General features: G+C 40.8%; 1 protein-coding gene across 5 annotated transcripts in view; it reads right to left on the reverse strand.

Moving 5' to 3' along the window:
* MTR (5-methyltetrahydrofolate-homocysteine methyltransferase) overlaps positions 1-23649 on the reverse strand; it is a 49338-nt gene extending 25689 nt beyond the window's left edge. For 3 of the 5 annotated variants that reach the window (XM_066315681.1, XM_066315685.1, XM_066315686.1), the window contains exons 1-14: positions 23604-23645; positions 17717-17931; positions 15086-15175; positions 14194-14263; positions 13015-13107; positions 12818-12924; positions 11485-11544; positions 8707-8801; positions 5695-5795; positions 5288-5349; positions 4510-4577; positions 3206-3282; positions 2012-2124; positions 472-612 (exon numbers count right to left, since the gene is read on the reverse strand). In XM_066315681.1, coding sequence (XP_066171778.1) covers positions 472-612; positions 2012-2124; positions 3206-3282; positions 4510-4577; positions 5288-5349; positions 5695-5795; positions 8707-8801; positions 11485-11544; positions 12818-12924; positions 13015-13107; positions 14194-14263; positions 15086-15175; positions 17717-17931; positions 23604-23625 — 1314 coding nt within the window. In that variant the 5' untranslated portion in view covers positions 23626-23645. Of the gene's footprint in view, positions 1-471; positions 613-2011; positions 2125-3205; positions 3283-4509; positions 4578-5287; positions 5350-5694; positions 5796-8706; positions 8802-11484; positions 11545-12817; positions 12925-13014; positions 13108-14193; positions 14264-15085; positions 15176-17716; positions 17932-23603 lie in introns of those variants that run through there. The other 2 variants (XM_066315683.1, XM_066315684.1) reach the window with 2 other exon arrangements.
* Positions 23650-24743: the final 1094 nt, after the last annotated feature.

The following is a 24743-nucleotide window of genomic DNA, read 5'->3' on the forward strand; positions in this document are numbered from 1 at the left end:
TAAGAGCAAAATTATTTTAAGAGCTTCCATGGCAGCTCCATCACATATGATACAGAGATCTATACTTCTCTCTGTAATACTTTGTGTTTCTGATTTAGATATTCATTTTTAGAGAAAGCACATTGCAGAACTATCTTTTAAAGCTATTCTATATCCATAGCAACTCTTAAGTTTTGTGGAAAGCAGTACCATTATGCACTGCCAACATATACATTATGGCTCCTAACTGCTCCAGAACGAACCTGCATTCAGCTTTTCTAGCCAGTGAAAAGGACTGGCAGATATTTATGTGAAACAGACAGAAAAGCCTGTTTCATCCAAAGGCCTTCCCTATTACAGTATCCCTTCCTCTCAGGGGAAGACTAAATCTGCCTAAGCAGGTAAAGTGGTTATTAAATGAAACTGTATCTACATCTTCTGCATGCAAATGGCAAGTCAGTAACGTGTTCTTTATTGCAACTCAATTACAACCTTTGCAATATCAGGTTCCGAAGAAATCAAGTTACAAAATCTGGTCATTGCAGCGGGGCCATCCAACATCCCATCATCCATATTTATGTCAAGAATCTGGGCCCCCATCTCAACTTGCAATTTGGCTACACTCAGGGCTTCCTAAAGAAGAAAGTCAAAAACCAAAACAACATTGAGAAGAAAAAGATCCTAGTTATTCTCAAGATAACATTTTACTTCTCCAAACCAAGCATGCAGTCAAAAATTAAAAAATTTGTAAGACAGCCTATAAGAAAATAAGGAAATGGTCTGTGATGTACAACAATACAAACCAGTTGCTACTATGGAACAATCTATAATTAATCTGTTTACAGAACATGACATCAGAGACCTGATGTGCTGGTAGCATCACTGACTGTAAGGAGTTGGTCATATGCTTAACTGAATAATTTAAGATTTGCATGGTAGCAAGGACTTGTGACTGCACAAAATTACAGGAAAATACAGTCTCTGTGATGGTATGAAATAAGGGCCTTGCATCACAAGCTCTGGTGCTTTATAAGACAGGACACTTAATTTTTAGAGGCTGTTCAACATTTTTGCCCACTGCAGAACAATCACAAGTGCTAAGAATGAAAAGCTTTTCCCCCAGCCTACATAAATATCTGAACACCCATGCCTGTTCACTTTCACTTTTCTCTCATTCTACAGAGTCCCTAAGAACCTGTGTTTAGAGGTCTCTCCATTTAATAGGCCTAACCTGCTTCGTGACTTCTACGAGCCTAAGAGTCAGGCTTCCAAAAATACATACTAAGGATTTCATTTTGATTTGAAGTAACATCAGAGTATCAGAGCAGAGTCTCAGCTCTCAAGAAAAGTCACCCTACTATTTGTTTCAATGTTACAGTATCAATTCACACTAGTAAAGAATGAGTCTTCCAGCCTCTTCATTTCTGCTCTGCAGTAGTTTCATGAAAAGAATTACCTTCTAAGCATCTTTTTCTGTACCAACGCTCATGGAGCATGTTGGAGTCAGAGATCAATGTAGGTAGCATTTAGATGTCATCATAATGCTGAGCAGAATTGGGGAAGTGAAGAAGGGGAGAGAGAGCCAGAGCTGCACAGTGACATAATCTATCCCAAGTCAGATGTACCTCGTATCTTGAAAGAGAGGATTACACCCACCTTCTTTCCCCTCTTCTCTGCAAATCAACCCCTAGATGCAGCACAGACCAGGAAATTTGCTAAACCTTTACCAGCTGTATAACTAAATTAAAAATTAAAAACTTTCCTGTGACACTTGTCCAAAAAAAAAAAAAAAAAAAAAAAAAAAAAAAGAAGTCCTTGTAAAGCCCTTCTCATAAAGTTATTAGTAGCTGGCAAGCAGAGAAACAAAGAACAGTGAAAAAAAAATCCTTCACATTTTCTTACTCTTGTAACTGGTGTAGAATAGTGCTTTGTACCAGCAAAACAAACAATAATAGTGTAATGGAGCAATGGAAAATCATAGCATCAGCTATAAAGATTATTGTTCATATGAGATTATTGTTAATATGTATACTTCGTAGTTGCCCTCCATGATGAGTTTAGCAAACTTCCGTGATCCTGCAACATTGCAGCGTTCACCAATATTAACGAAGTTGGTGTGTGGCCCAATCCTGAATGGCTCCAGACCTTAAAAAGATATTTTTGAACATATTTGTTAAAACAGAAAAGAAAAAATTGCATAAGAAAGACAAAATTTCTCTTCTGAACTGTAAAATATAGGTCTCTCTCTCTCCCTACAAATAGTGATTTCTCAGCACATCAGTGCTCTAATGAGTAACTAGCAGTGCAATGCAATGAACCAATTACCAACACATACACCAAATCTTTCTATTCTTCCTCAATGACAATCAATAATTTACCTGACCCACAAAAAATAACAACCAACTTTTCCAGTACAGAAGTTAAGCTATGATTCTTTGGACATCTCTGTGTATGTTCTCTCAACTTTCAACTGTGTTACCTCATGCATGACACCCTAAGAATTGACTGACAACAATGGTAGTTCATAAACACATACCTATTTCAGAGAAACAAGGCCAGTTGTACTCTTGGGTAGCAGGCAATGCAGAGGCAAACAAACTCTACAGCAGAACCAAATAAGCTAAGGCATAACATCACAAGCCAGCCATGATATATTTTATTTATGCTAAACTGATTTGACCTAAGGTTAAAATGTCAGACTGAAAAGATGGTACTGTTTTACTCAGATACATGGCTTAAAGGCTTAAAAGAAGGCCCAAAGTGTGGAACATACAGATCTAGACTTTGTTTATAGAAAACATGTTCTAGACCTGGATGTATTGCTGGAACACAGTCACAGTACAACTGAATCCGCATCTGAGTGAGACAGGGCAGCCCTTTCACAGCTGGTGTACATCACCATCTCATCCCAGCTCTGCCAATAACTGTAGCCAAATTACCCGGTCTCTCTGTTGTAAAGTGAAGACAAAGATACTCATTCACCTTTACAACACATCTACAGAGTAAATACGCTGGCGTGATTGTATTATAAAAGATGGCAACAAAAATGTTCTACTACTTCTTTAGCCAAAACAGTAAGACCTAGGTCTGGTTACACATTCATAAGCTTGCAGGATGCAGGTAGAACCAGACATTCAGAGTGTTGTTCTGATCAGCAGAAAACAGCCAATAAATTTATAAAGGAAACTTGGATTAGCTATGAAACTTGAACCGGGACACACTTTACCTGACAGCAGCATGTATCCTTGAGAGAGAGAAGGTGGAACACGAGGCTTACAGAATTTCACAGCTTCCGCAATTTTTCTGGATTTTACAGAAATAAGAAAGTAAAGTTTTCAACTAGAATTAAATTACTCCAGACAAGACTCAAACGGAATATACTAGACATATAGCTACATTTCCAATTTAGCCCTGTAGAGACAACGCTAATTAGATAGTTTCACTCTGTGAGGCCAAAGGCAAAAACATACTCCCAGAAGATCCTAACATAGCTATTGAAAGGAAATGTACAAGGCTGAAGGTTTTTCAAAAACAGAATGAGATACAATGGGACACTTGAAGGATTTCAGAATCAGTCCTCAACCACACTGACTCTTAACCATAATTCATGACTTGCTGAGCTGAGCAACTGCTAATGACTGAAAAACCAAAACAAATCAACCCAAAAAGACACACAAAACCCCAAGCTAACAAAACAAACAAACAAACAAAAACCCAAACCCAAAGACGCAAAAAACAAACCCAAAATGAAGCAGACAAAAAAACCCAACAATCACTCCCACAAAAAACAAACCAACCAACAAAACAAAACATACCCCAAGGGACCAACATTGTTCTGTACTGAGACACATTTCTCCGATGCCAGAATGACTCATGCTGTTCACACTCACTTTCTCTTCACTCTAGTCAGGACTGACACACGCTGTCCTCTACATGTTTACATGTCACCCCTTCCCAGTTTATATGAGCATAAAAATTAATCACAATGGCCCTTTCTTTTTTGAGTTCAAGTGAAAAAAGAAGGCTTTCCCACTGACCTACTTGCAGTCAGAAAGACATCAAATGCTCCTTCTGACTAGCCAGGACCAGCACCAGCTGTACAGCATTCACAGAACTTCTATTTAGGAATTTCCCTAACAAACATACACACACCCCTTCCTTGCATCTACCATCAAGGGAAACCGTAAGTTTCACCTTGTGGCTAAGACTGCAAAAAACAGAAACAAGATAAAGCACAATAAAGCAGAGAATGGGAAGTCTGTTCTGTCCATCAATAAAGAGGGAGAAGTAATTCCAGAACAATTTTAGATGACAAAACCAAAGAGGTCTAATCCTTGCTTGAACCATGCCTCTAATCATTCTTCATGACAGGCACAGGTATAAAAGCCACATTGTTACCACTTCATATATTGCTGCATTCAAGTGATCCATCTTTTCAGGAAGCTCCAAGACAAGCCATGGAATATTGTGCCACAGAAGCAGCATTTAAATATACTTGGCAGTCCCCCAGAGCTGTAGCACATGAAGTACCTGATATGTGCTGGTGTGGTACCACAGCAACCTCCAACTATGTTGACCAAACCATCCAAAGCAAAATTCTGTAAGAGGAAGGAACATTTTGTTCAAAGTTACTAAAGCTACATTACTTATTTATTTTTCTCTACAAGTGAAGCAATTCAAGGAGCTCACAAGAAAAACAGTAAATTAAGAAAACAACTAGCACTATATTGTCTCTTTAGGATTTGTTTTGAGATTGGATTCCCAAGGCTAACCAGCAATTTCAACAGGTAATTTCAAGAAACTACATTTGAAACTGGCCTATTTTATACCGTATTCTTGCTGACACACTGCAGCTTCAGACACACAGTTCTGTCTTGCACAGATCCAGTGGCATGGGGAAGGACACCCTGCACTGGAACACCCCCAACATCATCAGTTTCTGTACACACAACTCTGCAAAATTGTGCCAAGTTCATAACCACCACTCAGCTTTTTGAACAATTACGAAATATAACAGTAAGAACACAGGAGTGCAATGAGTAACATGTACAGATCAAGCGGCAGGAACCCTTAGCTTAATACATAAAAGTAATTAAGGCTTTCAGTTTCCTAAGTAGTTTTCCTAGTGTGATACTTCAAATCACTATCAGTCAGCAAATTGTCTATAAACAATCCAAATGACATATATAGCCATCTGAAGGCAAAAAAAATCCAACCCAAATATTGTAACAAGTGTGCACAGGATACAAGCAGAGTTCTTGTCTACTAGTACATCAGATATGACATAATCAGAAGAAGTATTTTGTACCTTTATATGTTCGGCAGTCACTTCTGGAGTTTCATCATAACCACCAAAAGTATTGGGAAGACCTTAAAACAATATTTTTTTAGTATTACAATTTGTTTCAAGTCCAAAAGAACAGAAGTAAAATCCATAAAAGGCCCATTTAAAGCCATTGTATGAGAACTAAAGCGCCTCATCACCCTTGCAATCACTACTCAGCAGATTATTAATAATGCAAGAAAGCATTCTGGATTCACTGTCACAGAACTAGCAACAGTTACTTTCAGCAGTTTAAAATATTCTTACTCTCTCTTTAATAGTAAAAGCAATCATGTTTTCAAGCTACTTCAACTCTATTATTGCTAAGGAGATGGAAGAGGTTAGCTACATTTCATGTGCCTGTAAGCATAGGAACATGTGCACCAACACACCTGCATTGGGGTAACAGATGATGTAGGCGGTTGTACATTTTCCAATTGTTTCAATGAATGGACGCATTTCAACTGCCCCTAAAGCACAATTTAAGCCAATACTGGAAAATAAATTTTCAAAAATTATGTTGAAGTAAAAACACCTTTTACAAACAGAACAGATGAATGTTAGTGCTGGCAACTGCTCCCGCAATCATCTAGAACAAAACCAACCTGATCTTCAATTTCTTTAATCATCACCAATACAGCATGACTGTGCAAAAGGAGAACCCTCGAGTGGAAGAAAAGCACGAGAGGAAAGGGGGCTGGACTGAATTGAACTGGGAACAATAAATCAAGATTTCATTTCAAAATCCAGGAGGAAAGTGGCAGCATTTTGACAGCAACTGCAGCAACACGACGGCTCTGTATTTTCTAGGTAAGAGAGAGAAGAAGTGGAATGAGAATGGCAGATTGGAAAGGAGTCTTGTGCTACAGGAAAAGGTACAAAAAGAGACTGAAAAGGCAAGACCTGCTTCAAGCTGCTAACTCATCATTTTCTTTACAAATTATACTCAAATTATGTCAACTATGGAAAAGAGCAAGTGCCTCCCCTCATGGCAGCACTAAGCTTGGGCAACTGAATCTGCCACATCTTACTAACCAAGACAGCACTACAGCAGAAGAATTTTTACATTAATAAGTTTCTAAACAATTTTACCAGTGTATGGGAAACAATCATTTTCTTTCATTCAATGACATAAATTGAATAAATAAATGAGACTTGCATTCAAAATATCTCCATTTGTATTAAATACAGAAAATTCTCTTGTAGATAGTATGTAATATCTTTTACATGTTTCCTGAAATTTATTTCAAAGTGTGAAATTCACTTCCCCCACACTCAAGATTTTCAAAGCAAGGCAAGCCAAGAACAGTTAGCAAGACTGCTCTTATCAAATGCAGAGAAATGCAGTGCATTTCCTAGCCTTAAGTAATTCAATTTACAAGCTTCCAGCTCATACGCCCCACACTCCAAACTCCCTGAATTACTACCCATTACAGGGGTTGCTGACAAGTACATTCATGAACATTACTTCTCTCAGAACTGTAGCACAGACATGCATTTTTATTCAGAGACAAAAAGTGGCTTCTGTGGCCACTATAATCTCCTCACAGCACTCAACATCATGCAAGAAAACATTTGAGACAAGCAAACTCTTAAACATGCCTTAAAAGCCAGCAGCCTTGAGGCAGATAGCTGATATTCTGTCACTGCTACCCTAGTACAACCACCACACACCCATTTTAATCACCTCCCTCTCTTGCTCATTTCTCCACCACAGTCATAGATAAACTCCTGTGAAAGATAAGGCTGCAGAGCACCCCTGAGACCAGAACAAAATCCACATTATGGCCCAAAACTCAGTGTCTGTCTTCTCAATGCTGCCACAATAGATTCTCAATGCTGCCACAATAGAAACAATCATAGGATCTGAAACAACACATCTGAGCATCTTTCATGGCAAGCAGCTTGACACATATCTTTCAGCACTTACTAGATACAGTTCATGAATTTCTCAGCTACCACCTCCATCACCCTGACACAAAGCACACATTTTTAAGAGTGGGCTCCAAACCAAACTGAATTAAGGATGACACATCACCCTAATCAGGGCTTACACAACCTAAACAGAAACACATGAATACATATAACACAGTTCCTAGGACACTACTATTAATCAGCATTTTCTCAACCCTAAAGTCACTCTGCACCAATTTGGCCACAGAAACAACATTAAATGCAATCTGTTCCAACCACTAAAACCCTTCTGCTACTGTGCTGTACAGTAGCCTTTTCACAAATGAGAAACAGGCCCTAAACATTGAGACCCATAAGACAGCTTTTATGAAATATGCTTTAATAAATTCTTGATTTCTGCTCCAGTGCCCTGCTCTTTCAAAAGAGTTAGAGCAAAATTATCTGAGACAGACTCATGCCAAATATGGATCACGAGGCCGTGATGCTGAGAGAAGAAGTCAACTACCACCCTGTTCCAAGAAGCTCCATATGTTACTTCTGGAACACCGTCTGGTCTGGGAAAGTGGAGCCTCAAGGGCAAGTCAGGAAAACTGTGAATGCAGTCTTCTGCTTCTGCATCACTGAGATGACAGATTGCGTGGTTTAGCTAAAATTTTGTTGTAAAAACAAACAATGGCTCATCATAATGTGCATGGTGTGCACTACTAACAGTGAACTAAATGCTTTCAGTTAGAATACTCTAAGAAAAAAACCATCTATTTCTGGTCTATGCTTTTGTGTGAAGAGAACCAACCTGGGAGTGAAAAAGGCAGAGGGAAGAAAAGACAAGAAGGAGGTAGAACAAGGTAAAGAAATACAGAAGAACAGAAAACCAGGGGAAGGTATTCAAATGAACATGCAAAACCTTGTACAATGACCAAGTCTGACATATCCATTTGCACAGATTTTAACCTCATATTTATTTGTACTTTTCTGCCTGGATAGAAAAGAATTAAAGTAAATGGAGGCATCAGGAGCTCTCAAAACAACAATGCATGTCCTTGAGAAAAACACTCAGGGCACATTTTTCCAAGAGTTCAGTAAAAAGAACACTACAATAGTATCTTATGCTTTGTTCTTTCAAGACACCCAAGCTGGCACTGCTTCCCTCTAAGAAAGAGATACAAGTTCTGCCTGTACCAGGGATTGGCTTCTTGCACAGCCCAAGACAGTAGGAGATGGCAAACTACAGTTTCAAATTTTGACCTAATTGTAATTTCAGTGTAAACACAAAGCCCCAGATTATTTAAAGCAATGTATTCAAAATTCAGGCCTTCCTTAGAAACATAATTTCTGTTTGAGGGAGTGACAGAAAAACACGTTAGCAATGCTCATGATTACATATGACCACGGTTTTACAGCCTCCAGTTAGCTGCAAGCAAGAGTTAAAATAGAAAAGAGTATCAATTTACAAATAATTAACTAAGAGAATGAAGGATACATTTCCTTACCAAAGTGGCTTACTGTGGGAAACACTAATGACAAATGCCTCTCCTGTCTGGCCAGAGAGGGTACGCCCACTCCTATCCACAATAGTTCCAGAAACCTAAATATCAATTGAACACAGAGAAAGGAGAATTAAATGCACAACAAAATGGAAAATTAAAATGGATGACCTACTATAACTCAAAGTAGAGTTATATATACTCAAACCTGTGCTCAACTTAAAGTGATGAGGCACAACACAAAACAGAAAAATTAAACCACTTTTACCACATAAATGTTTAAATATTTTTCTAGGAGAAAGAAAAGTGGTCAAAGGATTTTGTCTTTCCCTCTCTCCTCCCTCCCAAGGAGGGAAAAAAGGAAAGGAAAGGGAAAGGGAAAGGGAAAAGGAAAGGGAAAGGAGAAATCTACTCTGAACCACCCAGCTTCCCAGCTAGCATGAGTATCATGGTGTCATTCTGGTGACAGCCTCTGAACCAATTTGCAGGGGATTTTTGTTCAGGCAGCTGTCAGCAGCCACCTTCTCCTCACCTCCCCATTTAAGTTATTTCAGGTCTTACAGCTGTTATTAAGTTGTTTGGTGGTGGTTGGTGGAAAGGTGGGAGAGGTGGTGGAGAACTTAAAAACAAGTTACTCCTTTCCCCACAAGGGAACCTCGAATGTTGCAACTTAGTAGTGGAAGTACAAGTTTTAACCTGTATAATCACACTTCTTGAGCAGTACACAGAAAGAGATGTGCAAATAATAAATAATGTCTCGACACCAACTAACAACTATGAAGTTGAGAATCTGGGAGGCAACCGAATGAGCCAGGGAAAGGCTCCTCAGATGTCCTGGCTCTGGCCAGGATAAAGGCAATTCTTGCAGTAGCCGGGAGGGGGCATGGCTAGGACAACAGAGGCTATACCACATCATTGCCAGGCGTGGGAGAAGGGAGACTCTCCAGGAATAAGGGGCTCCTTCCAGTGGGACAGAGCAGTGGGGTAACACCAGCTCGGAGGCAGAGGTAGCAGTTGGGAGATGCCAGTCCCAAGCCAGAGGGAGCAGTCAGGGTGGAGTGGCTGCAGTCAGGTTGAGCTCCATGGTGAGCATTTTTGAGTCACCTGCTCTTTTATACACTTTTGTTATTAAGATTGTTGCTGTTACTCTTCCTTTTCTTATTGCTGTTTCCAGCAAACTGTTCTCAACCCCTGATCTTTGTCTTTTGTGCTTCTAATTCTCATCTCCTTCCTGCCATAGGAAAAGGGAGAGGGGAAGAAAGTGGGGGAGCAAGAAAGAGGCACATGGTTTGGAGAATCTCAGTGAGGGCACTGATTTGCAGAGTAGCATTCCTGCACCGCAGCACCAGGTCTAAAAGGTGTTTTTTTCCAGAATATGGAATGGGTTTAGAAGACTTCATGCAAATCTACTATTTATGCCAAAGCATGCTTTAATATTGATACCACTTCCCACCTTCAAAGTACTCAGTCAAGGAATGCCATCAGTGGAATCTTAGACAGTGTGCTACAGGTTGTAACTTCTCAACATAACTGAATTGAAAAGCGAACAAAGAATGAGGAACCAGGCTCAAGGATGACTCTATCCAGGGCAATGAAGACAAAAAGTCAACTCAGAAAACTCCCCGTGTTTACTGACCAAGTACAAAGTCGTGAACACAGAAGTTCTAGACAATGACAACTCCAAACCAGTCTTTACTGGTTCTAGAAGCTAAACTAAGTAACAAATGAGACTTTTATGAATGCGATTTCCAAGCTCACCAGCAATGAAACAAAACATCAGAAACTACAGAGAGAGGCAGGGAACACCACCAGGCTATGACACAATCCCTGATGTCTGCACTTCGAATGCTGTATTCTATTGTCATTCCATTTTGACTTGAGGAAGTGGAAAACAAAAATGGGACAGTAATGAATGAACCAAATGGAACAGCTAAATAGGACTCTTCTGAAAAAGAGGCTGAAAAAGTGATGACTAAAAGAGGCTTTCACAAAGGACTACAAATGCCATGACTATGCAGCAGAGGGAACACAGAACAGCTGTTCATTATCACTTGCAAGAGAGAAATGGCAAGACACAACAGAAGTTATCAGGCGGACTGCCCAGAAGTAAGCAAACTTTCAAACCAGCACATTCATAAGCTGTGAAAGTTACAGTTTTGAAGATGTCTAGGTCCCACATAGGTTTGAAGACAGATGCAAGGAGGGAGTAAAGACATTCAACAAAAGCCTACAGATACCAACTGTAAATCAGAAAGCCTGGACTGCAAACTATATAAAACTGGAAGAATACATAGAACTTTCAAAACAATCTTATCCTTCTCCTGTATTTCTTCCAATGCATTCATGACTGGAAACTATCAGAAAAAGACACATCAGAGAAAGAATATGGAGAGTAAGATAGATTTTTCTGATTTCAAATGGCCACCCATTCTACTTGAAAATATGTCAGAATTTGCTTAATTTCATCCTTAGAGCACTGGTTCCTATTGCCCTCAAGACAGCAAGCCTGAAAAAAACCCCATCATTAGACCTTTTCTTGTGGAAATATACAGAATGAATACATGCTGAAAAAAGTCATTCCTTAGTCTATGGCTTGATCTGCTGAACAGAGCTATCCAATTTGATTTCCCAAAACTGTAAGAGGTTTTACTTTCACAATCACATGAGGAAAAGTACATTTCCAATAAACTCATTTCCTTCATTTCAAAGCACTTTAATCAACTGCCATCTCAACTAGCTCACAAATGAAGCTTAAGGATATGTAAAATATTGAAATATACTTACAAATATGGGTCGTGAAGCATACTCTTCCTCAAACAACATCTGGAGTGCAAAAAGAGCTGCCTACAGAAGAATATGTTGGAAAACATTAATGATGTTTTGAGAGTTCTTCAGATTGTTCATTTCTTTTTGTTTCTATGGGTTTGGTGCCCTTTTTTATTCATTTATTCTATGGCTGTTTACACAACTTTCTAGCTCATATTGCCTGCCAGAACTTACTACAGTCAGGAAGTTTTACCCTCACCCCAATATCTTCCAGGTGTTCCAAAACACATTTTGGTAACAAGCAGAAAGGAAGTATCAGATGGAAACTAAAGGAGACCAAGACTACTGTAAAAGCCAAATCATGCCAGCAAGTACTTCTCCCTCCTACCTGCAGCCAAATCCCCACCCCAAATATGGTTGAATGTACTCTTCCCAGTACACATTCACTGGCCTTGAGTCTGTTTAGACATGTGGTTTCTAAAGGGTTCCAACCACCACAGATTTTTACAGTAAGAACTGCAAGTGACTCCTTTGAGAGTCCTGAAAATGCCCTCTCTCCTTAGGGTAAGAAAGTTGCCTGTGAACATGCCCTTAGCATTATGTTAAGCTTACAGACTCCTAGCCAAACCTCCATAATGACTGGTCAGATCTGCAAAGGGCAAGTGATGTCACTGCACACGCTATTCAGCCTGTGGCAAAAGCCTAAAGAAACATGCTGTACATATCCAGCCAGACTCTTCACATAAACGGCAAGACATTTTTAAGTACTCTAACAATTACACCCTCTGCACTGAGCAGTTATTAGATAAAAGGAGGTGTTAAAATCCCATGAAATGTGGCATATTTCAACATTTTATTCCTTCAATTTTACCCTTCTAATCTTCTATTCCAAATTATTCTTTCTTAAAACTGATGGCAGATTTCCCCTCTAGAAAACACCTTTTAATAGAACTGCCTTACAAGCCTTCCCATGCCTGAAACCAGATTCACTGAACATTCCCTCTCCAGTGGGCATCACAGCTACCCTTTGAACAGACATGCTTACAGTGAAAAATACAATCAGAAGCATTTGGAGATATTGAGCAATACAGTGGAGCTTCTGGGAATAAGAGGACAGCTGGCACAGACAGCCAGAAAGATACAAATGGCACATATTAAGAGACACCTTCTGGAAAAGGCTGATTAAAAACCATCTCCTCACATTCTACTCACTTGCTATCAACTGAAGAGTCTTTTCATGTTTTTAGTAAACAGCAGCTGATAGCTCAAAGAATATTATCTTGAGTTTCCTCAGGTAGTACACCAAATACTTACGTTAATGTGGTGGGTTTTTTCCCTCTAGAAGTCTCACCTTAGCATTGGCAGTATCAAATATGGTTTCCACCAGTAAGATGTCAACTCCTCCATCCAAAAGTCCTTTGGCTTGCTCTGTATAGGCTTCAACCAGTTCATCGAAAGCTGTAAAACAGGAATGATGTTAACTTTATCTGGTGAAGTCTTTCAAGACCACTGCCTAAACCAAATAACCTGATGGTTATAAATACTTACTTATGTTCCTGTAATCTGGTCTCTCCACCGATGGTGACACAGAGAGTGTCCTGTTTGTTGGACCCATGGCTCCAGCAACATATCTCCTAATTCCTAGACCAAGACACAGGAGGGGAAAAAAACCCTAAACTATTTGTCTCTGGCTTTACAGTGACAGTCAATGTAAAGTACCTCCAAGGACACCAAGACATGCATATCATTCAAGGATGGAGAACTATAAAACAGTAACCTCTTGTCTCAAATCTAGAGTTCAGCCAGTGCAGGATCACTCAGCACAGGTGACTTTTTTATTTCAATCCAGCAGGATGTTCGGTGTATACTCACAGGACAAAAGAACATTTCTAAAAAGGTCAGCTGTTCCAGTTAATTTTTCTTCTAAGAATCATTTGTCTCTAACACAAGAAACTTCATTCAATGATCCTAAATACACAGCACAGAACTGTCCTGGCATTTTTCACTACACAACCATATTTGAATATTCTGGCATGTATCATAAAACTTCCACTTTTAAAAAGCATATTCCAAATCTTATTTTTTTTATTACACACTATGGATCATCAGTAAGGTGCTATCAGCAGCAGCACTGCTAGCCTGAAATACAGTTTGGTTGTGGAATACAAGCAGCAATGAGTCTTTGAAAGACAGCACTGTCTACAGCAGAGTAACGGAGCTCTAACCCCGCACACAGAATGCCTGGAAGGCACCTGTAGAAATGAAATGAAAATACTTAGATGATTTCATTAGTTACCAAGTAAAGCTGAACCACTAGACAAACACTGGGATTAACTGGTAATCCACATTTACCTACAATCTGCTATCCTAATTCTGGAGTACACAGACTTGTGCCATACAAACATAAGGAACTTCTAACAGTCCCTGCTGAATTTATTTTCCCTAAAACACATCTGAAGATGTGTATCCCCTGCAGCATGAACCAGACAGGCACAGGACAGCTGTGCTGAAAAACACCTTAAGGACTAAATCCTTCAAACATACTGAAATTATTGTGCTATATATAGAGATACGAAATTGCTGTTACTGCGCCTAACTCGCAAACATGCACAGCATCGTTTTATGTCTCCATAATGTAAACCATCAAGCTATCCTCTAGTAAGCAACATTTCAAAGACTGCAACTTGTCAAAACCACAAACAAGTAAAAAGTTAAAATAATACTAACCTGTCTGAGCAGTTACAGTGTCTGCTGCTTTTCTGGCCACCTGTGCAGAAACTCTGTTTAATCGATATGCCTGGAACAATTACAGAAAATTACTGAGAAGTCTTTAGTTCAGGCCAGAGTAACTCATCCTCAAAGAAACACAACACTTGCATCCAGCAGCTCACTCTACATTCCCAAGGTTCCCCAAGTCACAAAAGTATGTATCAGCACTATTACCAGGCTTCAAAAGGAACAGTTACAAAAGGAAAGAATACACCTCAGCCACAGTGTTACACGGCAGGTTCATCCCAGGCATGCCTCAGCCTACAGCTGCTAATCATAAAATTCCATTCTTTAGGTAATAAATCCTGATGAGATCAAGCTGAAGGACACGACTTTGATGACACAATTAGCCTACTCTTAAGTTCACTTTTTATTCAAGTAGTGTATTTCCAAGTGTTTATTTTCACATATTTCCCCCAAATTCTCAAAACAATACATAACAAATAATAGGCACAATAAATGCAAACTAGAAAGGACTTCTACATACACCAGCACAAACAACATATATGCAATATCCAGGAAAAAAGCAGTTCCATTGTGGCATTTGGTAAGTTGGAAGGACTGAAGCACAGCATCCCTGTTCACAGAACTGAGTAATCCTGTGAATGCTCACACAAAATTTAGGGCTAATTATTATTGCCTGTACCTCTGCCAACAAGAAGCATATTATGTCTGTGACACAGCAAGTGCAATTGTCCACAGCAGCAGAAAGGATCTATGATCCCATCACATGGCTCAAGAGGCAGTATGCAGCCAATAAGCACAACACCAATGAATCCTAGGACAAAGGTAATCTTGATTGCTAGGACATGATTAATATTTTAATGTGTAAATAGTTTAGCATTCTTACCAAATGCTCAAGGCCGTAGTCAGCCTGGGCAACTCGGGTGCTGCTGAAAGTGTTGGTTTCAATGATGTCAGCACCCGACAGCAAGTATTCCTGCAAGATATGAAAGAAAAAAAGCCTGAGGTATGGAATGCAAGTAACCAAACTACTTTGTCTCATCCAGTTGACAAAACATCACTAATCATTTCCCAATTCTAAAGGCCTTATTCAGAAGCACAGGGTCAAAGCAATAGAAGGGTTCCATGTAACCAATTTTCAGAATTTCAGCGTCAGCCACACTTTCTATTAACAAGTGACATATAGAGTCACCTCTGCCACTGGAGCACATTCCAGATTTCTGCACAGGGATATGGTCAGACACAGTCCAATCACCACCAGCAAGCAACAGCTGCTGTGGGCAGTCTCAGAAAAGCCCAAATTAAACACCAATAGAAAAGAAACGAAAATTTAAATGTTGTGAAGGGATTTGTACACCACAAGAGCAAACTGGGACAGAATACAAGCTTAGGAGAATTATGTTTTGTGAAGATCTCATTTAAAATTTAACTAATGACCGAGATTCACAAAACATTTAAGGCTTCTGCCCAAATTTGGCTGTCTAATACCCACTGAAGTAAACTGAAATCAATGCAAACTTACCCATTTTTGCAGATTCTAGACTGCATTTGTACAACCTCTATCAGCTGCCTGTCTCCCTAACTCATCTTTTTGATCCCTTTGAACCCTGGCATGATCATAATCAAGAAAATTAAAACACTTGAAGTGCTAGTTAATTAAAAATACTGATGCCACCATTGAAGGTTTTCCTACAAGAAGCAGATGAACTCATTGAGTTCAACAGTGCAAATAAAGTCTTGATCCAAATGACAGCTGAAAATAAATGTTTTAAAACATGCTTTGCTGCAAACAAATATGCTTTCCCTCAACTCCTCCTGAGAACATATGAAAAAAATCTACAAATAGATTTATGAAAATATACAAGCTCTTTCACATCAACCAATAACACATTAATTTTATGAAAATTATCTAAACATGTTAAATGTATAAAAGCCCTCAAATTTTACTGTCTACCACCACAGAAGAGAATAACAAAGTAGGAAGTTAATTTTTGCCTTTGAAAATACATCACATCTCTTACCTTTGAATCTGACTTTGCCAGCCAAGGTACAGCTATAACATGCATTTTTAGGCTACTGATATCTGTGAGAGCTAACTCACTGGGTCATTAACAACAACAACAACAACAATAAAAAAAAATAAACAAAAAAAAAAAAAAAAAAAAAAACCCACAAAAAAAAAAATAAAAAAAAAAAAACAACAAAACAAACCAACAACAACAACAAAAAAACACATCCAAAATATTTCTTTGTAGAAATATTTTCATCTATTATTTCAAGTTCCTTCTGTCCAGTTCTCAGAAGAAATAACCCCTGGTAGCTGTAAAATATGAAGTCATCCATTGCTCAGAAAGCTTCTGACCCAATAGTTGCTGCAAGCATGGGGACCACAAAAGACAGTTCTTTTTTTACAATCTTCCTAAAGCATCTATAATTGGCCATTGCAGAGACAACAGCAGGTTACTTGGTTTGAGTCAATACATATATTCTCAAGTCACATCACTATTGCTCTGCTAAACCTGCCAAATTCAACTGTTAAAGCAGCTTACCCTATTAAAACCACAAGCTATTATAAATTCCAAGGTTCATGAGCACTGTTGCTCAGTTGAATTTAATTTACAAATACTTCCCTTCTGAAATTTTCATAGGTCAAAGATTCACTCCTTCCAGCTCATCATTCTTAAAATCCAAAATATGGCAGCTAAAACTTAATTAGAAATATAGATTAAAGCTTTTAGCTTTAAAGCTAAATATGATTATCATCAATGAAATATAGATTTTGTCGATAAATAATTGGAAAAGCCCAGAACAGATGTGAGGCTTCACCTGAATAACAAATAATTGCAATGCTATTCAAGCATTCCAATTATTACAGTAAGACCTAGGGATACCTGCAGCTCAATAAATACAAGACTTAGGAAGTTGTTTTTTAAAGTCTAATTAAAGACAGGAGACAATGAAATCTGTTTGCAAATTCCTAATCATCAGCAGATTAGCCTGTTTTATTCTCTGGGCCACACTTTAATATTCTAGGGAAAAAAACAAGACTGTGGAAGCACATATACTCATTAGGAAGCTCATATATTCATTAACTACAGAGGCCTGCTTCAGGCTGCCACATTTAATGGCCCTTTAATACACAATTATAGAAACACATCTAGAATTCAGATATGTCCTACTTAGATGCATTTCAAGTGCTAGCTGAGAATAAAAAGAGGAAATAAAAATGAAATAAAACAGAATCTACAATTAATAGAAATACATCAGGGACATAAGTCAAAAAAGGATTTAAAAATAGGACTGCCTGGGTGACATCAGGAACCAAGACAAAAATGCTGTGCTCACACAACCAGAACAGTCAAATCTGCTCATTATTTTTCACATGGTTATCTAGCAGTCTCTTCCCTATCCCCAAAAGACAGTGGAGAGCCAGCAGCCTGTGGTATGGAAAAGAGGAGTGCAGAAGCCAACTTCTCCCTCTTTCTCTTGTCAAGAGACAGAAACCAGACCCACCTACCTTGTGTATGTCACAGATTATATCAGGCTGAGTTATACTGAGAAGGTCATTATTGCCTTTCAAAGGCCTGGAATGATCTTTAAATTCCTGCCCTCGGAAATCCTCTTCCGTCAGTGCATGTTGCTGAATCATGGTCCCCATGCCCCCATCCAAAACCATGATCCGCTCCTGCAGAATAGATTCAATTTCACCTTCCACACTTTTCTGGGGACCTGCTGGAAAAAGATAAACCAAGTATTTAAGTAGTTCTGAAGTTCCCTATCTATACACATGGCCAACCGGAGCTCTTCCCATTCAAGAAACAGAGTAAAGTAACTAATCCTCTGCTGATATCAGACAGTAATTGATTTACTTCACCCTCAGTTCCAATTATCTGATGTAAGGTAACAGCTGCCTCTACCTAAATACAATTAGGCTAAACTGGTCCTTTACCTAAGGACAGTCACCTACACGGTCAACCATAGAAAAAAATAACAGAAGTTCACAAGGGCATACATGAAAATCTCTACATAAACTAGTTTCCAAAACTGAAAAGTGTGAGAATTTCCACCCCAGCAATGTCTGAACAGCAATGCAGAGCTGCCTCTTGGCACCAGACACCACACTATTAGTGGTACACAAGTGCAAAACAGAAATGAGCAAACTTCATTAAAAACAAACAAATACCCACATCTACTCTAACTGCCTATATTGTAATGATAAAGAGAAATAAACTGAGCAAACAAACCAAATTTTTCAACTGAGTCCTAAAATTCCTAAAGATTACAGTAGTAAATGACAACTCGACAAACACCAAGATATGCCAACAGATAACAGCCAGGCTTTACTTTCTTTTGCACAAAAGTAACAAAATATTCTTTTCCTCTGCAACAATGCCAGAGGAAAATAGATCAGGCAAATCACATGGTTAATTATAAGATATTTAGCAGGATAAATCTAATCATGACTGAAACAAAATACTGTAGACATTTCAGCACTTTCACTAGAAATGAAAATGCAGTACTGCTTCAAGATGCCAAACGCAGCCCATCTCTAACATTAAGCAAAAAGCTTAATCTGAGGCATTAAAAATCAAACAAACAAAAAGCCCCTCACAAACTAAAAAACCCCACAAAACCTCGATAAAACCTCCAAGACCACAGCAAAAGTAATTCTTCTTTTCCCCTTTAAAACATACACAGAATCATTTCAGAATGCAAACAGACATACAGAATTACAGAGTGGGTCAAGTTGGAAGGGAGCACAGGGGGACATCTGGTCCAACCACCCTACTCAGGTAAGGTCATACTAGAGCACATGTTACAGGATGGAGACCAGGCAGTTCTTAAATATTTCCAGTGAGGGAGACTCCACAACCTCTCTGGACAATCTGTTCCAGTGCCTGGTCACCCTCACAGTAAAGAAGTTCTTCCTCATATTCAGATGGAACTTCCTGTGCATCAGTTTCTGCCCATTGCCTCTCCTCCTCCTGGTTGGCACCATTGAGAAATGCCTCAATCCATCCTGGCACCCTCCCTTTAGATACTCACAGGCATTGATAAGATTGTACATGTAGCAAAATAATCAAACAACCTCTTTACCAAAAATCCAAACTACAAAAGTAGGACCTCACTGATGATTGACAAACATGAATGATGGGCTATTCTTCATCCGTTTCCTTCATTCAGCTTCATCTTACTCTTAAAGACTTGTTTTGTGTTTAGATTATGAACTATCATCAAAGACCTTATAAAAAAATGAGTGATTTTCAAGGGACAAAAATATCCTGATGTCTCATTACAACATAACTTACTACTACACACAAATGGTACTTAAAAATCACTGGCAACTACTAACTGATATGACATCTTTCCTTCTGCATTTGTGCAATGCATATTCTGTTTAGGCATCAGTATTGTTAAAAAGCAATGTGCTGGAGAGAAGCTGAGGCCATGAGGAAAGCATTGCTGGGTTACACTTATACCAACACTCTGGAAAAACAAAAGCTCTAAATCAGAAGCAGTCTCAGCATGAAGTCAAAGAAAATGTGCTCTCTAAAAAGTATGAAGTATTTGAAGGCAGATTAAAATACCAAAAAGTAAGCCACCCTTGCTTCAAGCTGAAAGTTTTAACACCACATAGGCAGGCTCAGCAGGTTCTTACGTAAGAGCTTAAATCTACTCATGTTAAACCATCAAATTATTCATGAAAATAAAATCAATCCTTGAGCTATGGCTTTTAGAAGCAAGACACAAAAAACTGTATCTGAAAGTAGGTCCGCAGTGCAGAGTCCCAATGGAGTGTAACTCCTGTGCTTCCAAGAGCCACAGAGCCAGTGAGGCACACAGGCACTGAAGCTCACCGGTGCTTCAAGGAGCCTCCTAAGCCAACTCCCTGTCCCTGAGAGCTCAGCCCAGACAGCTGAATAGCCCAGACTGGGCTATCAGAGTCCTCCCAGAACCAGTCCTGCTTTCTACAGGCTTTAACCTATGTGCTTCCCAACTATCTCCTCATCCACACCAGGAAGCCAAGATTTACCCTTTGGTGTAATCCTGCACCTCACCTGGTCCATTCTGATTTCTCTACTGCTAGCCTCAGTGAAGCAATGAGCAGTCTACGATTTTCTGCTCACAGGCGCACAGATCCCTGCCTCATTGCTGCAGGAGCCTTACTCTGAAGTTTTCAAAGTTTGTGCTTCTTCAGCAGCATCTCACATAGCTGCAGAAATAGGGTGCGAATCATGAGGGCGGCCATCAGAGGTATGCAGATTCTGTTTTACATAGGGATGCAACAGCTCCAAGCCCACCAAAACCCAATTCACCTGTCCTTGCAATGGATAATTTCTGACTCTTCTTCCAACAGGAGCATGCACTGCTTGAAGTCATGCCCTGGCATATTAATGGTGCAATTTCAGGTTGAAAACAAAGACTGCAGACAGGTCCAAAGACACTTCAGAAATCAAAGAAGACTGATTCAAAAAGCCATGCTAGAATGTGCTGAACTCTGCCCTGGGAACAAAAGCAGGGAGGAAGCTGGGAGTTGGTTCTACCAACAAGTACCATCATCTTAACTCAGCATTCAGCTCATGCAATTCCCCTCTCCAGCACAAACAGGTTGCAGAATATTTCAGAATAAGAAAAAAAGATGTTTGGACAAATTCTTAAGCAGAGAAAAATCAGGTCATCCTTTTCTTTTTTCTTGCTTTTGCTTATGAACCCTGCTCCTACCTCTGCTCAGCCAAGAGCTGATGAAAATTTTGTTTAATGAAGGTCACTGCTGAGCTTTGAGAAATGGATATCCTTTTCCATTCAGAAGTGCCCAGGAAAACAAACTGCATCTATAGCTATAACAGAAACAGTAGCAAACCAGCAGTGGTAACAGGACCCAGGACCTAATACCTTGATTTTACACTCTACTGAAACTTAAAACATAGAGCTCATTATCACAGAGTGTTGTGGGGCTGGAGCTAGGTTAGAAGACCATAGCAAATGAACAAAAATAACAGCACTTGCCTAAAAGTCAATGGGATACAGAGTGGAAAACAAAAAATCCTAACACCCTGCTTCACTTCCCCAAGGTAAACATTGTCTTGAAATCATATGAACAAGGGAATTAATTGTCTACAAGAGAAATTATCTGAGTTACAAGAACTTTTACTCCTTGTAGGGTAGGCTGTTCACCCCTACAGTCATTCACTAACAATTATAAATTTCTACTGACTGTAAGCTTTCATTCTTCGCCATGGAAGCAACTACACAGTCAGGGAATAAGGAAAGGTAATGTTCCTTCATCTCCTTATCCCAATTGAATCACGTACAGGCCATATGTGCAAAATTGAAGGGATGTGTGTTTTCCACAAGAAACAGGACTTCAAAGGTTGCAATTTGCTCTAAACCAAACTTTTGTGATTCCTGCAATGATTCTCAAAAGATAGTGGTTTTTATTATTGATGAACTTCAACTACGAATTTATTTTTAGTGTAAAATAATCTGGTATACAAGCACTTGGAAGGGAATAAAGGATTACAAGTTGTTTCCAAAGCTTTTATAAAGGAGCAACCCAACTGTGACAGTATTAAAGTATTTTCATCACGTTCATGTGCCAGAACACAAGCAGAGGAACTACTCAGAGCGAGAGAGGCACTTACAGGACCCGCTGTCTCCTAGGCTGACCAGCCCCTCTCTTGACTGGAAACAGGGCCTCTCTGTATTTGCACATCCGAATTCAATAAACCAGCATTCCTTCCCAACAGCTCCAAGCACAAGTCTCCCCATCATTCAAAGAATTACTGTGCAGCATGCAGAATTTACAGTATTAGTACCGAGACAGGATGCTCTTGCTATCCGCCTGCCACAGATAGCTCATGATAACCTCAGCATTATTTGCAGCTCAATTAATTAAATTGTCCTCAACTGGATGGCTTCTGGCAATAGTAAGAGCTTAACGAACTGTAGCTACAGATGTTACACAGGTCCTCTGCAACAGCAGGCAGCAGAACCCTGTTGCTACATTATTTGTTACCCAAAGTGAAAAGTATTGGATCTTACTACTTCACCTTGGGCACCTATGTGCACCTAGCTAATATTTCCATGTCAGCATCTGTCTTAAGAACCATTCCGTTCTTACGTAACAGACAGCCAAGATACTTATGTACCCAATGCATTTACAAAGTTAGCTTGAGAGGCACCACAAGTCACTGAATTTTCAAAAGAGCAGCACCTGTTAGCTGTGCCCACTGTCTCTACCTAAACATGCAAATCCCAGGTTTAGAAAGTTCCCTGTGTTATAACCACAACTCTTCATCTCCTGACATTAAACTGTTCACAATAGATATTCATTATAGGCAGGACTCACAGGGAAACAGACCTGCATGGCCCCACTTTGTGGGATGCCCTGCCTCTCAAAGGCTAGGGAGAAACGTTGTGCTCAGCTTCTCCATAACCCACTCCTGAACCCATGTCCTTTGCCTCACTGCCAGAGGGACACACCACCACCTACTGCCTCCTGCCTGCTCACTGGGGCTCCACAAATACCCTCGGTCACACAATTTTTGCTTCTATCTATGCAAAACTTCTCTCCCTCTGACACCACTTCTCAAGCTGCTGCCACAACACTTTCACACTTCCCATTTCAGCCAAACCCATTCGGTTCTGCAGCAGGGCAGTCGCCAGCCCACGGCTTGATGCCAAATGGCACGGCAGAAAGGGCAGGGGAGGGGAGGACAGGGCAGGTCAGCATCTTCTTTGCCAGAGGAACCTGGAGAAACTTCAGGCCACAGGAGCTGGCTATGGAGCCGGTGCCGAGCAGGGCCGCAGGTTCGTTCTGACGTGCCGAGGGATGCGAGCCCGAGCTGAGGCACAGGCTGAGCACCAGGCACTCCCTCACGTGTATCAGAAAGGGAAGTGCTTGGGATCTCTGCTGGCGGCAGCGCCACAGAAAGCGGCCACTGACACACCAGTCCATTTTAAACCACCAACTAGGAGCTGTCATTTTACTTATCCTCCCCATCCAACGACTTCTGTTTAACCCGTGAAATGGCACTTTCGACTCAGCGCCCCGAGGAGCTGGAGCACACCCCGCCCATCCCACTGAGCCCCGGTTTTTACTCTGCCCGCATAACTGTGTCGCCGGACGGGCCGGTGCGGCTACCCTGGAGGTCCCTCCCGACCTCTCCCGGCAGGATGCAGCCGCTCCAAGGGGCCGGCGCCAAAAAGCGCGCCCACTCCCACACTCACACACTCCCGACACGCCACACGCGGCTTCCGCAAGAAAGTTACAGGCGGTGCGTGAGTGACGCCCCCGCCCGCACCGAGCCGCGGGCAGCACCGGGAATGGGAATGGAGGGCGCGGCCGCCCCCCCACAGCCCGCCCGCCCCCCCCCCCGCCCCGGTCCCCCCGCGGCCGTTACCCGGCGGCCCCGTGGGCGCCATCGCTGCCGAGACGTCACCGCCCGCGGGCCGCGCGCTGCCCGTGACGCGCCGGCCCCGCCCCGCGCGGGCAGGAAACGCGCGCGGCCCTCGGCCTGAGGGGAGCGGCGCCGTGTGTCCCTGCAGCGGGACAGACTGACGGACACACAGACACACAGAGCCACACAGGGCCAGGCCACAGCTCCGCCTTCGAGCCAACTCGCCTGACGTTAAATGCCCCGCGGGGAGGGGTGATTCTGGAGCCAGGCAGAGCTCAATAAAATTGTCTCCCATCAATTCCCGGGGCGGCGATGTGGTGTAGGGGGATGATTCCTTCAAACTCAAACGACACACGTGCTGCAACTAGACACAGATGTAGTGTTGAGAGGAGGCCTGTAAATAAGCCTTAAGGAAGCTGAAAGTAAGACTTGGCAGTGATGTACAGATGCACGTTACTGTCATGTAAACCTGGACGCAAGATGTTACTAAATGAATCAAATTTCCGTCACAGTTTGCTTGAAAGTTGAACAAAACAAATAAAATGTGACATATTCTGACACAAGAGTTTCACTTCTGGTGGCACATCCCTTCAACTCATGAGGGCTCACCTTTTAAAAGAACGAAATATTGGCAGAGCAGCCCTGCAATCGCCACGCTGTGTAAAGGATGTGCTGCCAAGAGCTGGGGTGTCTCAAAGGTCCTCTCATTTCATGTTAATAATTCAAGTGCCAATAATAAACTTGGGGAGCATTGTCATTTAAACTGGCTCTATGGTTCAAAATACAGAAAGAAGGAAACCTGTAAAGTGGGTTATCCACCAGCCCTTCCTCTTTGACCTGCTTGTTGCAGTAAGTAAGGAAAGCAAATGCTGAAGGTGAGGATGCAAGGGACCACTGGTTCTGTGTTAGCAGGAACAAACTGAGGTGGCTTCCCTCCTTTAGGTGCCTTGGCTTCAGCCATGTGCGGCAACATAAAGCCTTCTATCAGCTCAGAGTATGGGTTGTTCCTTAATAATGGCTTCTGCATTTTCCTTGGAAAGTCTTTAAGAGACTCAAAATGAGTTAAAATCCACTAGTGTAGGCAATTCCTGGAAGCTAAATATTCAGTCTTCGATTTTCTTTTGAGACACAGAAACTGTGGAG

This window comes from Sylvia atricapilla, chromosome 3 (genome assembly GCF_009819655.1).
Source record: "Sylvia atricapilla isolate bSylAtr1 chromosome 3, bSylAtr1.pri, whole genome shotgun sequence".
NCBI classification, from domain to species: Eukaryota; Metazoa; Chordata; class Aves; order Passeriformes; family Sylviidae; genus Sylvia; species Sylvia atricapilla.